Source organism: Drosophila serrata, unplaced genomic scaffold, assembly GCF_035046125.1.
Source record: "Drosophila serrata isolate PLE 108 unplaced genomic scaffold, ASM3504612v1 contig_36, whole genome shotgun sequence".
NCBI classification, from domain to species: Eukaryota; Metazoa; Arthropoda; class Insecta; order Diptera; family Drosophilidae; genus Drosophila; species Drosophila serrata.
This window is the reverse complement of record NW_028256934.1, coordinates 99,637-127,068: the sequence shown is the minus strand read 5'-3', so window position 1 is coordinate 127,068 and position 27,432 is coordinate 99,637. Positions and strand designations below refer to the sequence as shown.

The 27,432-nt window shown below is 36.2% G+C and overlaps 4 protein-coding genes across 35 annotated transcripts in view; all 4 read right to left on the bottom strand.

Moving 5' to 3' along the window:
- APC7 (anaphase-promoting complex subunit 7) overlaps window positions 1-8,402 on the bottom strand; it is a 41,858-nt gene extending 33,456 nt beyond the window's left edge. The window contains exons 1-4 of the mRNA XM_020956570.2: window positions 8,257-8,402; window positions 7,668-8,178; window positions 6,642-7,608; window positions 6,297-6,585 (exon numbers count right to left, since the gene is read on the bottom strand). Coding sequence (XP_020812229.2) covers window positions 6,297-6,585; window positions 6,642-7,608; window positions 7,668-8,178; window positions 8,257-8,328 — 1,839 coding nt within the window. The 5' untranslated portion in view covers window positions 8,329-8,402. The remainder of the gene's footprint in view (window positions 1-6,296; window positions 6,586-6,641; window positions 7,609-7,667; window positions 8,179-8,256) is intronic.
- Window positions 8,403-9,174: 772 nt separating this feature from the next.
- Window positions 9,175-15,402, bottom strand: Pat1 (Protein interacting with APP tail-1). 4 transcript variants are annotated; one of them, XM_086834721.1, is made up of 8 exons: window positions 14,669-15,349; window positions 14,154-14,501; window positions 11,881-12,500; window positions 11,588-11,812; window positions 11,406-11,507; window positions 10,647-11,323; window positions 10,358-10,515; window positions 9,175-10,234 (listed from the first exon to the last, which is right to left on the bottom strand). In XM_086834721.1, the coding sequence occupies exons 2-8, from the start codon at window positions 14,343-14,345 to the stop codon at window positions 10,130-10,132; spliced, it is 2,079 nt and encodes a 692-aa protein (XP_086690847.1). In that variant the 5' UTR covers window positions 14,346-14,501; window positions 14,669-15,349; the 3' UTR covers window positions 9,175-10,129. The 4 variants fall into 4 exon arrangements, with proteins under 4 accessions (XP_086690847.1, XP_086690855.1, XP_020812177.2 ...); XM_086834729.1 differs by having other exon boundaries at window positions 9,175-10,231; XM_020956518.2 differs by having other exon boundaries at window positions 14,154-15,402.
- A 489-nt stretch (window positions 15,403-15,891) lies between these two features.
- On the bottom strand, window positions 15,892-16,928 carry LOC110187108 (uncharacterized). The gene is made up of 3 exons (XM_020956517.2): window positions 16,581-16,928; window positions 16,296-16,511; window positions 15,892-16,224 (listed from the first exon to the last, which is right to left on the bottom strand). Exons 1-3 carry the CDS (start codon window positions 16,914-16,916, stop codon window positions 15,988-15,990), a joined length of 789 nt encoding a protein of 262 aa, XP_020812176.2. The 5' UTR covers window positions 16,917-16,928; the 3' UTR covers window positions 15,892-15,987.
- Window positions 16,929-17,605: 677 nt separating this feature from the next.
- The window catches only part of LOC110187078 (smoothelin-like protein 1), a 53,802-nt gene continuing 43,975 nt past the window's right edge, over window positions 17,606-27,432 (bottom strand). For 17 of the 29 annotated variants that reach the window (XM_086834631.1, XM_086834648.1, XM_086834665.1 and 14 more), the window contains 5 exons: window positions 24,923-25,021; window positions 24,740-24,842; window positions 22,100-22,247; window positions 18,922-19,073; window positions 17,606-18,459 (listed from right to left, as the gene is read on the bottom strand). In XM_086834631.1, the coding sequence (XP_086690757.1) occupies window positions 18,336-18,459; window positions 18,922-19,073; window positions 22,100-22,247; window positions 24,740-24,842; window positions 24,923-25,021 (626 nt within the window). In that variant the 3' untranslated portion in view covers window positions 17,606-18,335. Of the gene's footprint in view, window positions 18,460-18,921; window positions 19,074-22,099; window positions 22,248-24,739; window positions 24,843-24,922; window positions 25,022-27,432 lie in introns of those variants that run through there. The other 12 variants (XR_015272097.1, XM_086834644.1, XM_086834649.1 and 9 more) reach the window with 5 other exon arrangements.

Genomic DNA, 27,432 nt, shown 5'->3' with positions numbered 1-27,432 from the left:
AAATAAAATATAAAACACACAAAATGGGAATAAAAACAACATTTCGAGAGGCGCCCAGACGCAGTGGGAGGCCCTTCATCAAAGGCAATGACTCATGGAAAAATCGTCATTGAAAGAAAATATATATGTACATATAGGCAGGAGGAAAACTTTATATAAATGTGCTGGCAAATAAAGTTGGTGTTTTTGCAATGAAAATAGTTAAAGGAAAGGTTTTCCTATAAACATAAATTCTAAAAGAAAATTGCCAAAGATATACAAAATTAAATCTTTAAGATGTAGTCTTTAATAAATAATTAAGACAAGACTTTTCTTGATAATTTATAAAAGAATAGAATGCTAATAAAGGATTATAACCAAGGAAGTTAATTTCCGCCGGGTTATTGCTTTACTATTTATGACTTTGTTCTGTTTCCCTGAAATGCCCTTATCTGTGGCCTAGTACAGTGTAAGCTTTTAGCTAGGTAATACATAAATACAGGTACATATATATGTATATAGCCTTATCATGATGCTATAACCTATAGTTTACAAGTATAGCCATATGGCGCCCTCAGCGAGCTTATCTTTTAACTAATATACGAGCCATAAAGGAATATATCGCTCTTTGTTCGCCGATCGATGCAAGTTCTTGGTCTATAATCATAAATTGGTTGCTCTACCCCTAAGTGGTTCAAACTGGATCTGTCAGTATGCCATATTTTATGGATAAAACATCGTATACACTCTACAGATACTATATATACTATATACACGATATATGAGTGGATGATGACGGCGTAATAAGTGGGGAAAAATAAAAACTTCAGATAAACTCAATAAGCTTGGAGCTGTCACAGTTTTTCTGTTTGTGTTTATATACTATATATATTTACATATGCATATCGGTCGGATATTACGAGTTGGTGCTATGAGGGGTGTCCATTGCATGTGGACATATAATTGAAAAGCAAAAAAATATACAAATAACTAGATAAAGGAATATAAAATAAATCTCGACTGTGGGATACCCCAAAACTAAGGTCCTTTCTTGTCGCTCTTTGTTTTTAGCTATTAAAATATAACGATACTTTATATATATATAAATTGGTATAATCTAAAAAAAAGTAATGAATCGGAAATTGATCATAAGTAAGCTTAAAATTATTCTATTCTTTAAATTAATGTTTATCAATATTTTTATGACACTTTTTTCGAGAAATTTAAAGCTTAAAAAACTCATAACTAAACCAAAAATGGATTAATTTTAACTCGGAAAGCTTTTCTATGTTAGTTTTTGTTAAGTTAACAAATCTGCATACTCAAATCAAATATTTAAAAAATTAAAAATTTTGATCATTTTCTTTAAAGATTTTAACGATGTAACCCCTTATAAAAATGTTAAATTTTTAAAAAATTTTGTTTTGTCCCAGACATGTCTAGATCGATTCGGCTATTCATGCTGATCAAGAATATATATGATATATAGGGTCGAAAATGAATCCTTTACAGCGTTATAAGCTTCTGATTAAAAATATAATCCTCTGCAAGGGTATAATAAGTAAGTTAATAATTTATTATTTGTTTATACTTTTCTACGGACAAAACTACAGACGGACAAACGGACATGTTCTAATAACCCTACCTAATAAGGCTTAATCAAGACTGTATAGTATAGTATACTTTATGGGGAGATTATAACACCATTAAACCGTTAAATAGACCCAAAAGCTAATTATACCCTTGTAGCATATGGAGTAATGGGTATAACAAAATAAGTCAAACAAATAAACATTAGTTCTGTGCTGATTTACATACACACACAACCAACACTATGGGCACATTCCAACACAGAAATACCCAGTGTTATAGGATGAAACGCCAAGTTCCAATATCAGAGACAGTCAGCATAATAATATAAATAATAATAATAATCATTATAAGTGCTGTTGTTGCTCTCTCGATTTCAGACAATTGCGATTTTACTATTTGGCATTTGATTTCTTTTGTTTATTTTTATTTTTTCGCCATTGTGCCGATGATTTGATTTTGATTTTGGGATTTTTCAGTGTTTTTGGCAGCGCGACACGCAAATCGATGGTTGCCACCCTCCTTAAACCGGAGAAAACAGTCAGTCAGTCAGCAATACAATAAAAAAAAAAACAAAAAAAAAGAGAAAAACTACACTAAAAAACACTCTGAAATTTACGTTAAATTCTGCGCTTACTTTTTTTCTGCACGCGACCCGAAAAACAGCAGCGAACTTTTTTTTATTCGAGCCCAGACAAGGAAGCACGTTCGTTATTACCAATAACGGTACCAATATCCAAGGCGGTAACAGTTTTTTTTTTTTTTTTTGCACTCTCTCACGCACTACACAGCACAATAACAAAAAAAATATATATGTAAATAACCGTAGATAAATGGAGAGAACCTTCACAAATTATTGAAAAAGTCGGAAACGGAAGGTAAATCAGTTGTAGGAAGTTTGCAGTTTGGAGTTGGACATGGACACCGCGACGACTCCGCGACACCGAAACCGCAACTCCGCCACTTGACGGTGCGACCATATGACTGGGAGACACAACTGTAACTTTAACGGTACTGCATAGGGTTGTCCACCCCCCTCCTTTTCGTGGGCAGCTTCCGCGCAAGTCCTTGCCCAACTATTTTGCAGAGAGTGAAGAGTGAAAGAGAGAAAGACCGCAAGAGAGCGAAGGATGTAGAAGGAGCTGCGAAATAAGAAGCAAAAGAAAGCGGTAAAGAAGGCACAACGCATTGCAAAATAGTTGGCACAGTGGGAGGGGCCCAGAAGAAATCAATTACTAAAATTTACTTGTGAAACTAAATAAATTGAATTAAAATCAATTTTGAATATAAAACCTAAAGGGTATTAAATAAACCGCGGCATTTCCTGTGCTGCATTTGTTGTTCTTTAAATGCTCTGGGCAATAAAATCATAATTAATTGCCTTACACACACAGTGGGGGTGTGTTTATTACACGACAAAAGGATACGGGACAACCACTGTGCGCTTCGTCGACTGGAAATTATTGTAATCCATAAACGCTATCAGTGGAAGTGTGCGTGTGGAAAGAGAGGCGCATGCGTTGGCCACCATGGGAAAATCATAGCAGAAAGGAAGGAAAGGGAAGCCGCCCAGCCCAACAACTAACATTGCTTTAAAGCACAACAAAACTGAAAGCAGAAAACACTCGATTGTGAATGATGTGTTGTGCTTATCAGTGGTTTAGTGTAGTGTGCGTGGGCTCTTATCAGTTCGAAAATTGATGGAAGGCCTGAGAAATTAAAAACTTGCAGCGACCAAAAGACAATGGAAATTGTGCCTACACACTCTCTTCCTTTCTCTCTCTGAGTTTTTGCATTATTTCCACTCCTTTTTCAGGCTACTCATCTTATTTCCTCTCCTTTTGCTCCTGGAACTGTTTGTTGTTGTTGTTGCGGGCGTCCAACAGGCGTAAACAGCTGTAAATTGTTTGTTGACACACACACACACACACATGCACACCCACACACAACAAACTCAGGAGTACACTGCAAGAAGTGCCATCAATTTGTAAATAAACAAAGCAAATTTTTAAAGGGTCGGAAATGAATTTAAAAAAAAAAATTTATGACATTCGGAGTTGATTTTAATGCAAAAGCATTTCCCGGAACCCAAAGAAAGTCATCCGTAAGCAGAAACAAAGCCAAGGGAATGACCAAATAATGCGATTCTAGGAAATCTCACAGCACACTCAACACCAACTTATTTCTTTCTTCTAAAAAACCAAAAAAAAATTATAATAATTCTTAACTTAAAACTGCACAGAGAATAACCGAAATCAACAAGTGCGTGGAGACCCGATAGCGGCTTGACCCACTCGATAGGGCATGTTCTATTCGCTTTTGTTCTTCGCTTTTGGGTCTGCCAGCTTTTTATTATCACCACAAAACATTAAAAAGAAATGAACAAAAACAATACTAAAACACAATCGCTGCAAACATGTGTAACGCTCCCATTTGTATTTATTCCGCTGATAAAAAAAACTCACTACGACCGCTGGACGGGTTAAATCAACCGTTTGTTGGAACTCGTAGCAAAAAGTAAAATATCAAAAAGGGAAATCAATTCTATATTATAGTCTAAAATCCAATCTTTTCACTTGAAGAAACCTGACATTAAATTATTACGAAAGCTTAGAGAATTAATATCTCGAAAGTACAATTAATTAAAATTTGCTTCATATAAAACATTATAGAAAAGACTCCTATAACCCTATAGATTTTGATATTAAAAACATTTAATGTAAGAATGTTATTCCATTTGGACATCCGGAGGAAACTAACCTTTTTTCGAAGACAGCTGCCAAAAAACAGCAGATTTGTATGCAAATGGTTTCGTTTTATTTGCTATTATTATTATTGTTTATTCTCACAACAACAACAACAATAGTGGGAAAAAATTCGTAGGTATATCGCAATCAAATCATATTAAATCGAATCATATTCAAACAGTTATCAATAGATTGATTCAAAATTTTGCACTTTGCACTCCACACACCGCGCTTCGAAAATTCTAAAAATTCCGTTTTTGGCACACACAAAAAAAATATAAACAAAACAACCAAACCGGCAGTAAGCAAATGCAAACAAAAGGACCCTCAATTAAGTCGGGCTTGGAAAATGCCTAAAAATGTCATAATAACAATTGTTTGTTTCAGCAAAAGTTAATTATTTCGATTCCCGGTTCAATATTTTCGAGATAGTTTTTCGAAGAGACGACGACGCGATACCGAAACGCAGCGAAACACACGAGCAACGAGCGAGCGGCCGTCGGCCGACAAATTTCAAACCGATTTTGCGTTGCGCTCGCTTAAATAGACTCTGCCCGCTTCGCATGGTGCCGATAATTACGAGGTGGTCTCATCGGCTGCGCAAGCGTTCGGGCTTAAGTCCCCTAACGGTAAAGGTGTGTGTGTAAAAAAGATTTTGCTTGGTGAAATTATCCTTATAGGGCTGTTAGGCTTAATTAAATTTGTGATTTGGAATAAAAAATCCTAAACAAACTTAAGATTAATTTAAATTAATAAGTAAAATTAAAATTATTTTTTGCCAATATAATAGGTTATATAACAGGTTATAACATTATAATAATCTGAGGATTAAGCTTTATTAGATGCATGCTTATAAATCTAATCCTAATTAGATGCATGCTAATAAAGCTTAAATCTAATTTTAAATTTAAAATCCTTATCAAAAATATTTTAAGCCCATAAACAAAATTAAATTGTTTACTCAAAACTATTTAAATTTATATTATAAAAATAAAAAAATAAAATAAAATCTTGTTATTATAATAGGTTCTTTTGAAACCTATTTATTGTTATTTTTAACAGACTATTATTTGCTGAAGAAATCACCTCACATTAATTGCACCATGCTCTCTAGTGATGGTTAAATTAACTAAGCTCGCTTACGATATTTCTTACCGATAAAACGATATAGGATTGATAGCGGACAAGAGCTGACTATTTTGAGTTTCGTTTTTAATTTAATTTAAGATTTCAAATTGAATCAAATTAATTTATTATTTATTTCGTACCGATAAAACGATTGAGGATTGATAACGGACAAGAGCTGACTAGTTTGGGTTTCGTTTTTAAATTTGATTTTACTTAGGATTTGAAATTTAATCAAATTAAAGTTCTTATCAAATTCAGTTTCCTGTTCTCTTTTCGCAACTGCACATACCTCTCAATGGAATGGAAATTGTTATGGATACGTAGCGTATATGGGTTTTCCTAGGACATCCTCCTGGGGAGCGACCGAAATGGAGGGCAGCATCTTGGAGCGATTTGCCCACCTAATCGGTATATATATCTTTCTCTAGAACGCAGGTGCGAAGCCAACACAGAACTCCGCTGAAGATTATCAGTACAAAAACGATAATAAAACGGTAAACATGAATCCCCACGATTTCCATGTTTGATATATATATTTTTTTGTACAAAAAAAACACAGACTACTGGGAGGCCCAAATAAAGTGCGGCCAAAGTTTGTTAGTTATCAGATCAAAGTGATCAGGATGGCAAAAAATGCTTTAATTGATTGTGAAGCGATTTGAAATTGAATTTAAAATGATTCTATAATTTCAATAAAGCGTATGCCTATTTAAATAGTTTAAGAAAATGCAACTAATCACAAAAATCCCTATTTAAATAGTGTTGGCAAAGGCAGTTAATCATAAACAAACAAAAAAAAAGGTACTTAGAAACTAAAAATACATAAAATCAAAAGGAGGTGTTCAGATTTACCATATCCACATCCACATCCTCCCACATTCGCTCCGAAGTGGTATCAAGTTCCGATATATCCTCGTTCTCCTGTCCAGACCTCGGTGAGCTTGATGAGGAGGATACTGCCTCTCTAGCATTCGACGAGGTGGATGACGAATCTATGCAATCTGATTTCACAACCTGCTGATCCTCCGTGCGGCTTGTTTTGTCCGTGGAGCGCTTGATACCCGCAATCAATTCAATGTCAAAGGAGCAGCCCTTTAGGCTATCTATACCTTGCAGAGCGCCCAAGCTTTTCGAATTCATTCTAGGTAAAAAAAAAAATAATAGGTTAAGGTGGATTTATACATTTATAACGCTCACCCCAGTGCCTTGTAGTAGTATTCCAATGCCTTGATGGGCTGCCTCTCTGTCCGCAGCATATTGCCCATTTGGACAAAGAAATCCGCATGGGGATGGCAGGTTGTATGGTGCTCCAACAGCTTTAGACACTCCTTCGTCTCGCCCTCCAGCTCATAGATATCCGCCATTAGGGCCACCGCCGGCATATAGTTTCCATCGATTTGCAACGCGCGCTGGGCAAACTTTCGGGCCGTCTTCTTCACCTCCACATTCCCGGAGGAGAACAATGTCCGTCCAAAGAGTATATAGCATCGGGCTGAGGTTTGAAAGCTGCGCAGGGTCAGCGTGCACATGGCCTGCGCCTCCGTGTACCTTTTCTGGGCCAAGTAGCAGTTGAAGAGACCCTTGAAGACCTCAAAGCGATACGGCAGATGTAGCTGGGCATCGCGATATGCTACCGCCGCCTCCGTATAACGCTCCATTTCCGTGTAGAGACGAGCCCGTAGCAGCAGTGCCTCCGGATGACGCGGCTCCAGCTGGAGGCAACGCCTCACCAAGCCCAATCCACGCTCAAACTTGCGTTCAACGAACATGTAATGGGCGCGAAGGAATAAATGATGGGCGGTGACCAGGTGCGGATGCTCCGTCTCCGCCTCGGGTTCGGACACTAGCTGAGCGTAGAGGCGATCCCGCTCCGCCATTCCATAGTCTCCAAGCTCGAGGACCACGCTCAGCACACCCATGGCCTCCAGATTATAGGGATTGGCGTGCAGGGCGGCAGACAGACACTGCTTTGCTTTTAAGAACTGACCGTGATAGTAGTAGCACTTGCCAGTGGCCAGCAGCAAATGTTCGCTTCGTCGCAGGCAAGAGCCAACGCTGATCTGCTCAAATGTTCGAGCCGCATCCAAATGATGGCAGTTAAGCATTTGGGCAAGAGCCTTCACATAGATGCTCAGCCATTCGATATCCTGGGGCGATGCGGCAGCTGAAAGAAAGAATTGATATAGAGATTATCATCAGGAAAAGCATTGGCCCGGCTACTACCGTTCATAACCAACGAGTTGACCTCACTCCCGTCGCAGCCCATCTCGAGCATCTCACGGATCACCGGCAGCGCCATTGGACACTCGCGTATCACCTCCTTGTAGGCATACAATGCCTCGGCCTTATTCCTTCCGGGGCTGCTTGGGCCGCCATAATGCTGCAATCGGGCCAGCATCAAGTTAATCCTCGGCGTCCTCGACTTAACGGGCACCTGGAGCAACACACCGATGGCCAACCTTGTGTTTCCAATCTCTCGATAGCATTCCGCCAGCCGACGACGCATCTCCACATCGCCAAATTCCGCATAGACGCTCTCAATGGCCGCCATATTGGAATTTCGCTTGCGCACCATTAAGCTGCGCTGATGAATTAACTCCTGTAGGGTGCGTTGGGCGGCACGAAACTGGCGCTCCTTGAACTGGGCACCAGCCAGATAGTGTTGCACCTGGTACTCCACCTCCTGGGTGGCCAGGGTGCGATCGTTGTGCAAAAGCGTCAGCAGCACCCCTGCCTGCAAATGGCGGCGCGTCGTTTCGCAGTTGTGTCTCAAAAAACTGATCTTCTGGATTTCTTTCGGTTTAATACATACCGCTGGAATCACGCACTCGTACAGCTTGTGATCGTACAACTTTTTCACATTTGCAAATAAAGCGTTTTCCATTATTTCTGCAAAACTTTTCTTCACTGATCTTTACGCGCTGAAAAAATTACGACGAATGAAAATGATCTTGCAATTCTAACTGTAAACGGTTCTAGTTCCGACTTATTGGCTTTACTGGTTCACCCGCATTTTCGCGGGCTGTTTTACAGCAAACAGCTGTTGTCATTTGGTAGTTTTATAGCAATTAGCTTTTGCGGGACTGCTATGCAGTATATTTTTGGTATATTTAATCGCAAGATAAATTAAATACGTTTTTGTTTGAAAATACTAAACTATATATTTTAATACCCTTGTAAGGGTATTTTAATTTTAGTCAGAAGCTTATAATTTTTAAAGGAGTCATTTCCGACCCAATAAATCATATATATTCTTGATCAGCAAGAAAAGCTGAGTCGATCTAGGTACATCAGACAGGAAAAAAAATTTTGAAATTTTTGTTCAACATTTTTAAGGGTTTAAAATTTAAAAAAGAAATGAAAAAAATTTAATTTTTTTTTAAGTTTGGGTGGAGTATTCAGATTTGTTAACCTATAAAAAACTAACATAGAACAGCTTTCCGAATTAAAATTTAAGCTTTTTTGGCTGAGATATGAGTTTTTTAAAATTATTATTTATGGAAAAAATTGTCATATAAAAATATTGATTGATAAAGAATGTGAAACTGCAAATGCAAACTGCAAGGGTATATAAATTTCGGTTTATTAAATAAAAAAAAACTGAGAAAAATAAAAAAGTTAAATGGCAATACAAAAACTTTAACAAGAGCCTGCGCGTTTAAATATGTATTATTTTTAGATGCGGAGAATATTTATTTATTTATATTTAATTTAAAAAATAGAGAAACAGTCAGGGATTTGCATTTGATTTTATTATTATTTTGAGATTTACAACGCTTCGGCTCGCACTTAGAACTTACAATTAATTGCTAAGTAATGCCACAAAAATGTATCATAAGTATATCTCCGGACTACGTCTACGTAGCAAATGTTAATGGTACAAATTGTCCGTTATTCAATACACATTTATTTATATAAATTTATAGTATATATATATATATATTATATTATTTATTATTTAATAAACCTTTTGTTAACTGGAAGCTGTGTGTGGATGTGTGTGTGTGTGTGTGTGTGTGTGTATTGAGTGGTGGTGTTGCTTATTCGATCCTCTCCATGGAACCTTAGTGGCTGCGGCAGGCAGCATACTTCTTATATATCGCTTGGATCCATCTATATAGACTATACATTTTTTCCATTCTCATTCTCTATACACTTTTATTCTGTGTTCTTGGCTAACCTTACAGAATCTAAAAAAACATAAACAGTTGACCCCTTGAATCACATTCATAAGGCAGTAGGTAAATCATAAAGTTTTCTCAATGAATTTCTCGACAAAAAAAAACATACAAAAACTATTATAAATAAAAAATTAAAGGGGGAGTAGATTCAACACACTTTTGTACGGAGAAAAGTAGCTATGCGTAGGCTAAACTCTTGGCCCTTCTAACAACAACTACTACTACTGCATAAACATCTTTGCTCTAAGCCTAGGGTGGACGATAAAGATCTGGGATTGGACGTATTCGATGTGGGGGAACAAAATGTGAACATTAGCTTACTGAATATGAATATTTGCTAATTGCTAATTTTGAAGCTTTTAAAAAAAAAAAACCGAAGAAAAAACATAAATAAAACGTAGCGAAAATATATCTGCCGCCGCTTTTACTTCATTTCTTCCACTCTACACACTTTCCACAGGTTTTTTTCTTTTATGTTTGTTTTCAAAGCATGACTTGGGATTTTTATGGACTGCTGCTGGAGGTTTTGTTGCAGGCCGACATGCTGAAGAACTTGGTCTTGACCTCCTCAATGGAATAGTCCTCCTCGATGGCCGGATAGCTAGACTTCTTAAGGGAGGAAACAAAAAATTGGAATTAAAATATGACCTATAAGAACATATTATAATAAGTTGCATAACAAGACGCCTCTTACTCATCTTGTTATTATAACGATTTTGGCATTAAACCTACATTTTGTGTGATATTCTGGCCACGCAGAATCTGCCAGTTTTCCAGGGTGTGCGCATACTGCAAATACTTTTCAAAATTGTGCAGCGTCTCGTAGACATGACACAGGCCCAAATAATCATACTCCAGGCCAGAATACGAATGGCCAAACAAGCGCAGGCCTATACAAAGAGACAAAGAGAGAGAGAGAGGGATTGATTACCTTTTGTTATATAAATAATAATTATAATTGTTAGCCACATGGCAAACAAGCATTACTTGAATCTTGTTACTATGTAGAACTTGTACTCACTTATATCGATGCTGCGCAGGTAAAGCTTTTCGGCTTCATGATACTTCTTCATCTGGTAATTGTAAAGCGAAGCTAAGTGGCCTATGGACAGGCCCACTTCGTAGTCAAAGGCACCCAGCAGATCAGTTTTAATTTTGATCGCCTTCTGATGCATACGTTCGGCTTCCTCGAATCGATTCATGGTTTGATACAACCGCCCCAGATTTCCATAGTGCTTGGCCGTCTGTACATTCACCTCACCGAATGTTTCCAGCGACAGGAGAAGGGCAAAGTTATGCAGCTCCTCTGATTGCAATAGCAAATCCTCCTCATCCATACCATCGGCCATCTTATCCAACGCAATTTCCTCCAGCAACAAAGCCTTCACACGCTTTGCCGATGCCAACATGAGATGATTACTCGGCACTAGATTCTTCATAATGTTCACAGCCTTATCCACATGATCCTGAGCACAACTAAAGTCACCGGTGCTATATTCATGGACATAGTAGGCATACGACAAATCCTCATGAGCGATAGCCACATGAAAGTTCATGTTGCCAAAGATGCCGCGACGGACGGCCAGGGCTTCCTTGTAGACATTCACCGATTGGAATACAGAGTCCACATTCAGCAGAAAGAAGCCGTAATCCAGGAGGGTATCACCGTATTTCTGATGCGTTGGACCAAAGTGTGCGCTACGGAAGAGGGAGATAAGTAAGTGTAAGTAATACCAAAACATAGCGAAAAAGAAAGAGAGAAAGACAAAAGAGCACTTACCGAGCCCGTCGCAGTGCCTGGCAGATGAGCAAATTGGCCCGGGCAAAGTCCCGCTTAACCACACAGGCCTTGGCCGCCTGGCGCAGCACATCGATGGCAATGCTAAGTTAGAGGGAGAGAATAATCCATAGATTAGGAATTGATTCAACTGTTCCGATTAAGAGTGAGACACCAAAACTCACCGCGGCGGTGCAGACACTTGGAGCATACGCATGGCCAGGCCGCTCCACTTGTGGCTAAAGTTGTACTCGTGGCGGACAAAATACATGACCGATATCTGGCTATAGGTCATGGCAATCAGCTCTTGCGGCACCTTGCTATTTAACAGGGGATTTAGTAAGATCAGCTCGTCATAGGTGCGTTTCGCCAGCTTAAAATTGCAGTGCGCCGATTCGGCATACAGAAGGCTATCGAGAGAAAAAAGAATACAAAATAAATAAAGAGTTGTTTCAAAGAGTTTTGTTTCCTAAATTACCGCTGCAGGCAGTCCAGGCGCATAACGAGCCAATGTTTGTGGCGCGGCAGGTGCTTCAGTCTGGCATTGAGGCACGACAATACAGTTATGCTCTCCTGCATCCAACCTGCCTCTGATAGGAAGGAGCCAAGGCGCAGGCCCAGATCAATGGCCTGAAGCTCCTCGGCGGGCAGCTCCTCTAAGGCGGAATCGGCAGGAGCGGCGGGATCGATCACATTATGTTTGCTTTGGGTTTCCTCATCGCCTGCAATCCTTCCACTTGCTGCACAGGCACTGTTGTTAGTATGATCCTCTCCATCATATATATGCATACTGCAATCCTGCAGTGAATTTTGTCTCTCCTCATTCTGCTTCTGATTCAAGTTCTGGCCAAGCCACTGCTGCTGCTGCTGCTGTTGCTCCTGATCCTGATCCGTTTCTTCCTGTTCGCTCTGGAGGCTGTAGCGGGTGACAAAGGCCTCGGCCAGGCGGCTGGCAAGCAGCTTATTGCTGGCCATCAATGAAGCAACAATGCGCAACAGTTTGCTGCGGGCTGGGGCATAGCGAACGAGACGCAAGAACACATCCAGGCAGGACAGCTCCTCCAGGAGTGTATCCTTCAACGATTCCTGCTGTGACATCTGTATGGGGGGCAGGGATAAAGATAAATAAGAAATATTTATTAGTTTATGAATACAAAATCTGATTTAAGCTTAGAATTTTAAGATGGCAGCTTGAAAACACAAAATCTAGACTAAATAAAGTTGTTATTAAACAGAAAATCAAGGGAGAAAGCGAGGATTTGGGAAGTTAGTATATAAAATATATAGAAAATATCTTAAAATTTAATATTTTTTATAAATTTAACTCTATATTTATATATTTTGTTGTCATCTCTAAAGAGCAGCAAGAGACCCAACGTACGCACACATTAAATCAACGAACAATGGAATATGCTTAGCCATTATCAGCAAGTTCAATGGCTCTTCTTCTCAGGCAAGGTCCAGAGCCAGTCAGCAATGCCAAGAGCGAGAACAGGACAATCAAAGGGCGCTGATCCGATCTGATCCAGCTTCTTTCCCCCTCTCCCCCTCTCTCTCTCTCTCTCTAGCTTTCAAGTCCCTCCCCTTGGCATGGACTGGTTGAGTTTCTATTTTTAGACCCGCTCCCTCATTGTCGCCGCTTTTGTTTATAATAATTGACACCACTGTTCTACGCTTATTATATGAAATACATATGTATATGGAAGCTATATGGAAGCCAAGTTGGACAACCACCTGTGACTCTGGGAAAGTGGTTTTCCCCGAATAAGAAAATCCAGCAAGAAAGTCTGGAGTGGAATATCAAATTATATTATATATAGTTTTCTTTGTTTCGATTCTACAATTACAATTACAAAACTATCAAGTTAAGTTGCTTAGAAGTGATACATATTCTTATAGAAGGTTTATTTAAGCTTTAAGCTATGAGAGCTCTGGAAAATAAACTCTTTAAAAATAAAATCAAATGAAAATATGAATAAATGTAGATTTTCTAGCAAGTTTCCATTGAGTTCCAGTATATTTTCATTACTTTTCGTCCACTTAACTCCTATACAGGGCTTTATAAAGAACAGATTTATGCGATTTACGCAGGTGTTAATCTATCTTCACATTTAATCGGACAATTTCTCATTGAAGGACCCACATCCCCACATCAAGGGTTAATGAGCTGAGGAGGCTTGAGGAGCATGCATGTAAACAACTTAAGCGGAAAAGTAAACACAAACAGAGACAATTTACTATACCCCCCCCTGATAATGAAAAGAAATATGTATGAGAAAATGGTAATTGCCAGTGGCGAAATATCTATAAACATATACACCAAAGGGGGAGGGCAGGAGGAGAAGGAGGAGGAGTTTTGCGATAAGTAATCGGTATATGTTATGATCGGTGATGGAAAAGCTGCGTTACGTAGAAATTTGATATCAGAATTGGAATTTAAACTCAAAAATAAATAAATAAAAATAGTATACACTGGATTGAAACCTATAACCTTGATATTTATACGGAAATAAACGTGGTAATAGCAAGATTTTAACTTGTTGAAAAGCAGCTTATGCTTTATATATCTTTTTAATTTCACTTATTTAATATTTAATCAATTTCAATTTCACAATTCTCTTTTTCCAATGAACTGGCCATCTTCCAGCTCTTTTATCTCTTTCCAATTCCAGAAATTGGCAAATGATCGTGCGTGTCTGTGCACGCATGCATATTCGCACACAGACACACATACACACAAGGCAGACTCACCATTTCGTAGGCATCGATGAGCAGGTTGCGCGGCAACTCCGGCAAACGACTGATCCTGTCCAGGGCCGGCACCTTGGTGTCCATGCTGCCAATAAGGGCCTGAAGCGATAGATCGTACAAGGCACGCGGCGTGTTGTTCTGGCCGCCACCGGCGGCAGAGGCCATCAAAGCGAGAAGCTGCTGGTTAGCCATCTCTGTTGTGTCTTGCGTGTGTTTTACCTCTCGCTCTGGCGCTTGCACGGGAACGGGGAACGGGCGCGGACGCAGGCTCTGGCGCTCAGCCGCTGCTATGGATCGCGGGCGACTGAGAGTAGAGGGGAGGGCGTGGCACTCCGCAACAAGTATTCACTTTGTTTTGTGCAGACAAAACGAACAAAAAAAAACAAAAAAAAAACACCGAAAGTGTACAAAATATTCGCACACGTGCCGCGTGAACAAGGCGAGAAACGAAACGGAAAAAAACAAATTAAAATAAAATAAAACAAATTTCAACTGACAAAAAAAAATACAAATACCGTTGCAATCGTAGCGGCAGAGCTACGCTACTTTACTAGGCCTGAAAAGTCGGGTTTCTGCTTTCGTTTGTTTGTGTGCGTGTGTCAGTATGGTGTGTTTCGCACTTTACTTCACTTCACTTCACTTTCTTTTGAGGCGTTCTTCGCCTTCTCTGGTTTTCGGTTTTCCTTTCTTTGCTCGCTGTCAGAGCTCGGCCGACGTCGATGTTAACAGCTCTTTGTAGTTGTAGTTGTTGTTGTTGTTTGCTGCTGCTGCTGCTGCTCGTGCTCTGCTGCTGATGATGATGCTGCTGTTGCGGCTGCGAATGCAGCTTTACGAATGCTACCGTTGTTACGCGTGTTTAGATTTAGCTTTAATTGCAGATTGGCGTTCTGCTTATTGTTTTTCTTTTTGCCTTGAAAAAGACGCACACACAGCCACAACAAATAAACAACGCCAGCAGCGCGACGTCGACGTCGACTGCGCTTTGGTGGCCACAGTTAACTATTTTCTTCTTTTTCCGTCTTCACTCTTCTTCTCTGGTGTTTCTTTCTCCTCGAGTGTTGAGGGCAGAACATGCGACGTGTTTTTAGCACATTCACTAAACGAATTGCGGTCTAAGTTATGGTTATTAATAATTCGAAACACTTGGACCTCGTTTAGTTGCTCATTCTCTTTCCGCAAGAAGCGATTGGCAAAACATCGGAGCACTATCGATACACCGATGTTTGGATATTGTTTTCAACGCATTGATACTTTGCACTATCGATATGTTAAAAAATTAGTGTCGCTTAACATTTTACATCTTAAAAGTGTAGACAACAATATACATGGGGAAGAAATTTCGCCGATGGCGTAGAATTCTCATGTAGGAAGTAAAATGCCCTCATCGACAGAGAAAGACTGTAAATTAACAGAATTCTCTCTCGTTGGCTGTCGGGTGAATGTAAATTAACAGAATTCTTTCTCGTTGACTGTCGGATGAAAAGAACGTTCATACTTCAATCGATAGTGGGAAATATCGATTTTTTTGACAGCTCAACCAGGCGATAGAGCTTGGCTCCGTGTCACTATCGATTGATTTACTACTACCGCGATAGTAGTTTGGAATTTTTAGTGTGGCCGCGGCGATAACGATAAATAATACCGCATAGGCATCGAAAATATATACTAATAATTATTGCGAGTCAATGCACACAATAGAAATGCATTTATCGATTTATCGAATTTAAAAATGTTTGACTTGGCTCGATGATAGACAAAATTTGAAACTTTATTGAGTAGTCGAGCGGTGGCAGATTTAGAATCGGTAAGGCTAAGTGTATTTTTTGGCTTTGGTTTAGAAAAGATCGATGGCATCATCCTCGGCCTCCACCAGGGCAAAATCGGAGGTGCTGCCGAACATCCACCAGTGGCGCAGGATATTCCGGATGAGAAGGCCGCGCGTGGTGATGAACTCGAAGAAGTTGAAGAACAGCACGCTGGAGGTAAGCAGTGTGCCGGAGGCGACAATCACCTCCCTGACGGTGAGCTGCTCGGCATTGCCCTGATTTAGATTATCCATGCAGTGCAGCACCTGGCGCAGGAACAAGAAAATTAATTAATATTTATACAATATATAGAATCTTTCCTGTGTCCTGAACCCACCTGCTGCAGGATAATGTTGGCCAGCGGCATCAGGGACGCACTGAACAATAGATGCTTCACGATCAGGCCACAGCAGCGATGGCAGCAAAAGGTTTTCACCATCTGCTTCAGGCTGGCCCGATCCTCCGAGATGTCGAAGACCGCATGGCAGATCTCACAGCGATTACTCTGCTTGTGCATAATCCAGCGTTTAAGGCACTTCATGTGGATGAAACCCTGGAAAAAAAGAAAAATCAACTAGAGCTGGGTCACAAAAAACAGGGGGCGCCGACGAACGTCACTTACCACGCTGCCCTTGCAAGTGCAGGGACACTTGATGATCTCCATATCGCTGCGATTCCATCGGCAGATGCGGCACGAGTTGCCATTCTCGTTTGCCGAATGGATGGTCTCCTGTGACAAGTGTCTGGTGATCGGTGGTAGCATTCTGTCCATGGCGGTCCTTGAGGCGCTGAGCCCGGATCCGGGACCCAATCCTGATGTGCCTGCTGCCGTTTCTGGCGCACAGCTGACGTCGGAGATCACATCGTTGAGTATGCGCAGGGCCGAGCCTTGTGAAAGAGCATCCTGTTGTTGCTGCTGGCTGGGCTGGACTTCCGGTTCCGGTTGCAATTGCGACATGTTTGTTGCGGGGATGCTGTGTGGAGGCCAAGGATGACAGGGATGCTGCTGCTGACCACGGTTTTGCCCAGTGGCGTGTGTGCGTGCGTGTGCGTGACGAAGAAAATAATTTTCAACTACGAATTTCTACACCGAATTTTCCTGCGACATTTTTTTTTATTACATAAAAGCACAACGTTAGACTTTCACCGATTTTCTGAAACGTCACCAGGCACCGCCTGCTGAACACATTGAGTCGAGATTTAAAGATTTATGGAGATATATTTTATAGATTTTTTATTTTACTATAAACAAGATTGAAAGTTATTTCCAGGATGTGTGTTTTTTGGGATAAATCAAAGTTTTTCAAATATCATAACTCGGCCAAAAATAAATTCATTTTAATTTGGAAAACTGTTTTGTGCTAGTTTCTAAGGGTTTAACAAATCTGCGTATCAAGTTTTAAAATTTAAAACATTTCATTTTTTGTCAAATTTTTGCTGACATTTTTAATGATATAACATATTGAAAAAATTTCGAAAATTTATTTTTTCACCGGACATGGCTAGATCGATTCGGCTGTTGATGCTGATCAAGAATATATATGATTTATGGGGTCGGAAATGACTCCTTCAATGCGTTTTAAGCTTCTGACTGAAAATAAGGGTTTAAAAATCCACCCAATTTTTGAAAATAAAAAAAAACTTGGGTTTTAATTTGCTTGTTTTGTTTTTGTTTTTTTTTTTACTTGATTTCTTTTTGCGGCCTTTTCAATAGTGCCATCGGTTAGTAATTGTTTCGTTCTCGTTACATGTACGTACATAGAATATATGTTTATTATTACAGTAATTCATCAATGTAAGCGACGGCACCGGGTCATATAGAAATCTGAGGATTATCATCCATTATTCATATATACCATTTAACGATGACCGTCAGCAGGGTTAGTAACAGCACTGCTTCTTTTTCATCTTTTCTCCACAAAATTAAAATTATGACAAAAAAATAATAATAATAATAATAATATATAATGATAACAATTAATGCATACGTTTCTGCTTCAAGTTCGATAACAAAAAGATAATAATGCGTAAATCGTAATAATAATAATAATGGTCAAAAAAAGGTAAAACAAAACACAAAAAACGTACAAAGTGTTATATGAGTCGGCTGATCCATATTTTCGACGAGCCTTGCGCTGAAGAGGAATATACAGTTAGATATTTGCAGGATCTTGACTTTTGATAATTATATATATAGATATATCTGGAGATTACGGGTTATTGTGCGTTCCAACACGAAATGCCAAAAGGGGAGTTTGTTTGAGAGGGTATGCTTAAAATTTATTTAGTTACTGCTTTGCTGCTGTTGAGTCGACTTGGACTTTAGCTTGATGGGATTTATTATATATATATGCATATATATATATATGGCCAGCTATTACTGGCAGTTGCGGAAACGGCGATATATGCTCTGCACGTAGACAAACACGCACTTCCAGTCGGGGCGACTCATCTCCACCATGTCCTCCACGTCCAGCAAGGGTGCTATGCCAGCCTTCTCACTGCAAAACAAAGGGAAAGTATTATATAGTATATATAATCATAAAGAAATAGGATATAAAAAAATAGTAGGATATATAAAAACTAGTTCAAAAAATTAAATCAAACAGTGCAAACTGCATCAAAAAATGTTGCCAAATTAAGACAAATGTGGCTAGAAACATGTTGCGCAACAGCCAAGAAGACAAGTGTTGCTAGGAGCATGTTGAGCAACATATTTGGAAGCTGAAAACACAAATGCGGAAACACAGAAACTAGATTCTCTAATAACTTTCTTGTCTATTAACTGATTCGGACAATTTTAAATATATAAATTCGTTTTAAATCAGATTAAATTTTAAATAGTTTCTTTTATTTTAAAATGTGCTTTCAATGCTTTTAACAGCAACTGTTTTTTGGTTTTTGTTGACTAAGTTTTTGGGTAAATTTACTTTACGTTTTTATTTGGTTTTTTTGATACTTACTCAGCAACGCTGAAGGCCAGCTCAAAGTTGTGTCGGCGCGTTTGTTTGGTTAGTTTTGTATAATCAAATGCATCTGGCAAGAAATGGTGTATCAGCGCACAAAAGGCCAGGCCGTCTGACCAGCTCGAGCTAAAGTTGCTTATTTGGACGTTCTGTGGACACAGGATATAAACATAATATTAATATATATTTAAATCACTTAATGACGTTTTAAAGAGAGAAAGATGTCTTTCATTATTTTTTTTTGGCTGATTTTATGGGGGGTCTCGTTTGATGGTCCCTTGAGAGAGCAAAAGCAGAACTACAACTTAAAATAATGCAAAGCTAAAAAGGTCTAAATAGCATTAACAACAACAACAACAGCGGTCGTAACTCTAGCGATAAGCGATAAAAGCTGTACTTTGTAAACGCTGCAGGGATTTCGAATGGGAATGTACATACATATATCGAGAAAAATCGATACAAAAAGTATCGCTATCGATATTAAATCGTAGAAAATTGATACTTTATAGATATATGTATATTTTCTACCATCTCTTACTCAAACTGCTGCGTTTACTGAAGTTCTGGCAAAGCGCGGCAAGCGAAAGCGGAAACGGAAATGGCTCTAAATCTGTCGATTCGTGCGTGTTGTATTTAAGTGTGTGAGTGTGTGTGTTTGAGTGAATTTGAGTGTTTTTCTTTGTGTGTATTTGTATGAGTTTTTGAGTAAGCTTTCAAGCCAAAGTTAAGCGCTGTTAGAAGTTTTTGCTTGTTGATTGTTTGTTTTGGATTTTTGTTTTGTTTTGTTTTCTCGTTAGATTTTAATTGTTAAAAAATGCTATAAAAAATATTTGACGACACTGAAAAAAAAAAATAACAGCGGGGCAAACGGCAACTAATAAGAAATAAAATTATAATTATCTAGATTTTTCAGGGATTGTTTGTTTGTTTTATTTTTTTCTACAATTACATTCAAAATAATGGCAAAGGCTTTGAGTTCAAGAAGTATTTTGTTGTTTTATTATTAACTTTTTAAGTTTCTGACTGAGAGATCATAAGTTAGATTTACTTAAGAAAGATAATGTAACTTTTTAAGCAATTTAATTGAATTTAAATAATGAAATTATATAAAAGGAAAACGTTCGAAAGTTTAATACCTTATGAAAATTATTGTAAACATTTTAAAAATGAAAAATATCGAATTTAGCAATCAAATATCGATATAGTTAATTTTATATATATATAGTTAATAATATTATATACACTGCGCGTCATCAGATTAGCGCCCCCTGAACATTCTCGGGTAATGTCTAATATTATCCAAACTATCAAGGCTAAAGCCATAAAACTTATTTTGACGATACTTTTAATAATATTCTTCAAAATAAGATAAGGTACATAATGATAAGTATAACAATAATATTATATTTATTTGAAAAGAAAATGTATACCAAAAATATGAATTTAATTTTGCGTCATCAGATTAGCGCCTGTAAATTCAAATTTAGTTATTTCGCGTAATTTTTGGCGTACAGTTGTGAAATTTTTTGTGCTGATTAATTGAATAATTGTTCATAAACTAAGAATCAAAATGGGTAAAGGAACTGTCCTATCTTTAGAAGAAAAATCTAAGATCGAAGCCTTTAGTGAAAGTGGCTTATCTTTACATAAAATTGCTGAAAAAATGGGAAGGCATCGAAAAACTATAGCCAGTTTTCTTTAAAATAAACAAGGCTATGGTAAAATTATGAAAGGCGGTAACAACAGAGTTCTTTCCGAAGCAGACATTCGGTCTATAGTTAGACATGCGTCTAATTCACACGACTCTTCTACCAAAATTAAAGAAAAAAGCGGTGTGGAAGCTAGCAAGTCCACGGTATTACGAGTCATAAAAAAAGCAGAACACTTGAAAAGACTAACACTAAAAAAAAAAAACACAACTAAATAAGTTACGAAAGGAAATGCGCCTAAATTTTGCTCGCTCGCATATGACATGGTCGAAGGAGTGACGCTTTGTAGTCTTTTCCGATGAAAACATATTTAATTTAGAAGGCCCTGATGGCTATAATTATTATTTCCATGACATGCGTAAAGAAGAGCATATTTTAGATCGTTTACATAGCCGGGTAGGTGTTGTAATGGTATGGGGAGCCATATCCCATTATGGCACCTATGAGTTACAATTTCTCACCCCAAAAATGAACGCCGTGGCGTATAATAATCTTTTAAAAACGGCTTTCCCACACTTCCAAAATTGTTTTGGAAATCTTAAATGGCGTTTTCAACACAATAACGCTCCAATCCATACTGCCCGATCTTTAAAATCGTGGATACAGGGCCAAAACGTTGATGTCCTGGAGTGGCCGCCGTACTCTCTGGACTTAAATATAATAGAGAACGTGTGGGGATGGCTCTCGAGAAAAGTATACGAGTCTGGAAAGCAGTATAGTACAAAATTGGAGCTCATCGACGGGATTATAGAAGCTTGGTCTTCAATATCATTACAATACGTTGAGAAATTGTACGAGTCACTTCCCAGCAGGATCTGTGAGGTCCTGGAAAATGGGGGCGGGACCACCCACTATTAATTTGATAAGAAAATAAGTAAATAATAAGATAAAACATAAAACACTACTAGTTGTTAAGCATTAAGTGAAAATTCATTAAATTTAAGCAGGGGGCGCTAATCTGATGACGCAAAATTAAATTCATATTTTTGGTATACATTTTCTTTTCAAATAAATAAAATATTATTGTTATACTTATCATTATGTACCTTATCTTATTTTGAAGAATATTATTAAAAGTATCGTCAAAAAAAGTTTTATGGCTTTAGCCTTGATAGTTTGGATAATATTGGACATTACCCGAGAATGTTCAGGGGGCGCTAATCTGATGACGCGCAGTGTATATAGTTAATTATATTATATAAAAGGAAAACGTCTGGAAATGTAATACCTTGTGAAAATGATTGTAAACTTTATAAAATTGAAAAATATCGAATTTATCGATCAAATATCGATATAGTTAACCGATTTATTTGTCACTTAAGCGCTTTGCCTTATTTTGATTTGTAAATTGTAAAGTAATTAATTAACACAAACAGTAACTAAGGCTTGCGGCATTTTGCAATTAATTTATAAGGGCTATTGGTCTTGGGTATTTTGTTTTTGTTTTTTGTTTAGGTTTTGGATACCTCATATTCCTGCGTTTTATGCTGACACCACTGCAGAAGTTGATCCTTGACAGTGGCGGCGCGCGCATTTAATGCCGGATCGGTAAATTTGAAATACGGTTGTGCCGAACCGCCGGGGGTCGTGGGTGTGCTTGTTGTTGGAGATGATCTGAACGAAATGATTCAAGGTTGGAGGGTTGCAGACGTTTTAGCGAATAACTCACACAATATCAATTATTAATCGGCTTCATAAACTTTAGCTTCTTCAATAATTTGTTCTTAATTTCTCTGTGTCTTCTTAATTTTTTGTTTTAATTATTATTTGTGGACGTGGGTGTGTGTGTGTTTAAATGTATAAATATTTATAAATATATATAATCTATATTTTTTTCGGTTTTGTGTTAGCAAAGGAACAAAAACAACAAGTAATTGTATTTTTCTGTCAAAGAAATGTTCTAGTTTTTTCGTTCTTGTCTTTGGTTGTTGTAAAAAAAAAAATATAATTAAAAACGAAGAAAAACACAAAGAAAGACAAAGAAAAAGTAAAAGAGAGTGAAAGAGAGTAGAGGAGAGAAAAGGGGGAGGGACAGTTTCCAGAGGCTAGCTAGAAATAAAAACAAAAGAGCGAGACAACAGACAGGTGGATAGACTATGTACAAACACTCTTTTCCCCTCTGGTATCGATCCATTATCGATGTTTATCGATCATCAATTTATCGACATTTAAACAACAGTTGTAGCTGCATCAATATTCATCAGTTCTCCATTTATCGAATGTTTACTTCGACTAAATGGCTATCCTATCTCGAATCGAAATATTTTACATATCACATATCGATCATAACTATCTATTGATTAATCAAATTTTTAATTTTTTTTTTTTGGGAGACGACTACAAACACACTTCCATAGAGAACCAACACCAGAGGATCGATGTGTGTGTGTGTGGGTTAAAAAGGAGGAGTGAAGGTGAAGATTGTGCAAGTATTTTATAATTATATATATATATATTGTGTGTCTGTGTGCTAGATGCACCGTTAACCAATTGAATTGCTTATGTATGTGTGTGTGTGTGGGAGTGTGTGAGTGTATTGGAGAGACAACCATAAAATGTACATATGCCCCATTATGTAGGCAACACTTTTGGATTTGGAAACGTTCTCAGGCTTATAATTTGTATTTAATAAATAATTATTTAATTTACTATTTATTAAATTTATTTTAAAAAAATTTAAAAATAACGTTTGTAAAAAATAAGACAAATGTAAGAAAAACTTGATTTTTTAACCCCTTTTAAAGTTTCCTGTTTGAATTTAAAATAAAAGTTATGCATACAATAATTGAGCCAGCAGTTTTATACAATCATAATTTGTTAATATTAAAAAAAAAATATATATATAAGTACAAAAAAACATTGATTTATTTTATTTTATTTATTTAGCAATCTTTCCTGTTTTTAATTATTTTATACCCTTGAAGGATATTCAAACTTTATTCAGAAGCTCAAAAAATATGGAAGGAGTCATTTCCGACCCTAGCTATTTTTGACAGCAATTTAATATTTTTAAAAATTTCACATTTTTATAAGGGTTAAAATTATGAAAATTGAATTATGAAAAATTGATAAAAATTCGAATGTAATAAAATATTAAATTGAGTATGCAGATTTATCAACCTAATAAAAACTAACATGGTACAGCTTTCCGAATTAAAATTAATGCATTTTTGGCTTAGTTATGAGTTTTTTAAACCTTAATTTTTCGATAAAATTGCCATATAAAAATATAGATAAATATTGGCTCAAAAAATGGTATTATAATTATATTAATTATATATTATAATTATATATATATAATTATTATATTAACTAACTAACAAACTAACTGAATTAAAATTAATGCATTTTTGGCTTAGTTATGAGTTTTTTAAACCTTAATTTGTCTATAAAATTGCCATATAAAAATATAGATAAATATTGGCTCAAAAAATTGAATTATAATTTCAGTCAGAAGCTTAAAAAATATGGAAGGAGTCATTTCCGACTCTATAAACCATATATATTCTTGATCAGCATAAAAAACTGAGTCGATCTAGCCATGTTCGACAACAATTTAATATTTTTAAAAATTTCACATTTTTATAAGGGTTAAAATTATGAAAATTGAATTATGAAAAATTGATAAAAATTTGAATTTCATAAAATTTTGAATTGAGTATGCAGATTTATTAACCTAATGAAAACTAACATAGGAAAGTTTTCCAAACTAAAATTAATGCATTTTTGGCTTAGTTATGAGTTTTTTAAACTCTAATTTGTCGATAAAATTGCCATATAAAAATATACATAAATATTGGCTCAAAAAATGGTATTATAATTTTAGTCAGAAGCTTAAAACTTTGCGAAGGAGTCATTTCCGAAAAATGTTTTCTATATTTATTATTTATTTTTATTGTTGCCTCTCCAATCCCAAAAGGTTGACCTGCACAAAATGTTGTCGATTGTGTTATGAACTTTTTCTGAGTGTGTGTAAACCATGTAATTATTTATTTATATGTGGTATATATATGTTGTATGTTTTATATAGTATTTTCTGGATGCTCTTCGATACAAATTGAATACAATAAAAAAAAGGTTGGCTGAGGGGGAAAAATTGGACTTACTTTTGGGCCTGTTGGGCAGCGGCCTGCTTGTCCAGTTGCTTGAATTTGGCCAAGGGCGAGATGTTCTTGGAGGCGGCGTTGCCGCTAACGGTGCGTGTGGTGACTAAATAAAATAAATATTAATTAATTGAATTCGATTAAAATTAATACGAAATTTATAGGAAATTATAGATAGAAACTCACCCTTTGTGGTTGTTGTGGTCACAGTGGCACCGCCATCCTTGGACTTGGCTTCCGTTCGCTGTTCGCTGGTGGTGGAGCTTTTCTGCTGGGCAGCTGCTGCTGTGTGAATAGAGTTTTTTAGGGATGCGTTTTTCGGTTTTTTTTTTTTTGGTTTTTTAATTTTTTTTTGTAGCAGCAGGTGGAAGAAAAAAGAAAAGCAAACAAATTACATTGATTAGTTATTTGGGGCCATGCACAAAATCAATTACAATTACGAAAAAATTAATAAATATTTTTGGGCAATCAACAAATAGGGGTTTTTGTTTTTTGTTTTCTTTTTTTTTGTGTTTTGTATCTGGGCAGGCACAATTTAAAAAAAATTTACAAACTAATGGAAAACACAGCACAAAAAATTCATTTTGTTTTCCTTTTCAGCTACATAAATAACAAAGTAAAAATTATATTTATAATAATAAACGAAATGCATTGGCATTATTCAAGCCTAAAGGACTCGCTCTACGGTTACGCACAAAAAAACAATCGAAAAATCGCCGCTATTGGTGTGGCAATGACTGTGGTGTGACGGTGGTGGCATTGGTGTTGGTGTTGGTGTATTGGTATTGGAGTTCTTGATTTTTTCATGGACTCATTTTATGGAAATTAATTATTTTATGTATTTTTAACTAGGCAAACAGAAAATAGACTTGAAAATAGGAATTGAAATTGCAATTTATAATTTAATTTTTTTTAAATTACTCTCTTAAAGTGAATTACGTTTTAAACTTGACTTTATTTCTTTTGAATTATTTTCAATTTACTGTTAATTTTATTGTTTAATTCTCTCTCTTTAATTTATATTACATTTTTCCATTATTTTACCTCGATTATTTAAAGGGATAATAGTAAAAAAAATTAAATTAAAATAATACTTGTAAATGTTTTAGTCTTGTTTGGCTTGATTTAAAATATTTAATTTTCTTGCTTAATGATTACAATTACAATTTCTTTTCAAGTACTTTTAAACATACTTCTTTTCTGTGTCATAAAATAGGTAATGCAATGTAAATGCAGGGTATAAAATAGTCATGCACAAAATATATTTATATATAACTTGGTAGATATTTACAATAAAAACTAACAGAAAAAACATGCTTTAAATTCAAAGGGGACGGGGAACAGGAGCAGATCAGCAGCAAACAGAGAGCGATGTCGATATTTAAAAAAAAGATATATAGACACGGAAAAAAACCAAAAAACTAGTCAAAAAAACAGAAAAAAACTGTTTCCTCATCTCATCTGTGGGCGGTGTTATGTAAATATATATAAACTATATATATATATATATTACAGTGTATTTACAAGAAGGGGGAAAAACAGTGAGAGAGAGAAAAACAGAGAAATAAAATGAAAGGAGGGACAACATTTGGGGTTTCTCTTTGCTGCTTCCGTTTTCTTCCTTTTTTTGTTATTATATTTTTGTTTTAAGTAATATTTTTTGTTTCCTTGCTTGACTAACCAACCAATCAACCAGTCAATAAATCAATCAATCAATCAATCAATCAACTAACGAACGAACCAACGAACGAACGAGAAAAAGAGCAAAAACGTAACAAAAAAACGTAACTGGACGTAACAGAACGTAACAGGGGAGAAGGGGTCAAAATGGGAAAAAATTAAGCGCTAATCTTCACACTTTTTCTTGTTTTTTTTTTTGGGAGAAGTGAAAACAACTTTTAGGCAATAACAAATATATACAAGAAGAAAAAAAAAAAACAAACACACACACACACACGAACTAAACACACAGCTATAGAAATATATAAAAATATATCTATATTTTTTAAAGAGAAATCTATATACTTTTACTTATTGAAATCAAGGCAATATGTTTTATATTTATTATTTGGGTTGATATCTATGTATCTAAAAGCTTGTTTTTTCTTTAAATGTGCTTATTATATTTGATTTAATTTGTTAAATAACTTTAAAGAAATATATTTAATTAAATTTTTTTTTTTTTTATCATATATTTTATGGTTTATATTTTTTATATTATGTATTTAATGTTGAGGAAAGTTTTCTCTTTTCAAATTTGTTTTAAGAAATAGTTTTGATTTACTAAATAAATGATAAGAAATTATTAAACTTCATAAAAAATAATAAAATCTTAATAAATATTAGATCTTCTTTAAAAAAAAGTGTTGTATAGAAAATACTTGAAAGGGAAATTACGTTTTTGTTCATTTTTAAGACTTTCTAAGTTGGTTAATAAATAAAGTTTAACGCATCTACAATTTTAATATTTAAAATATTTAAATTGAATATAAAAACATATCTATACCAGAAACTTTTCTATATATTAAAAACCTTTTTATATGTTTATTTCTTTTTATTATTAAACAATAAACTAATTCATATATTTGCTATCTATAAAGATGGCAAGTTAAGTTGTTTCTTTGGGTTCCTAAATATCCTTTTTATTTTTCCTTTTTATAATATTGTTTTATTTAAGTAAAAAATATCTAAAATTG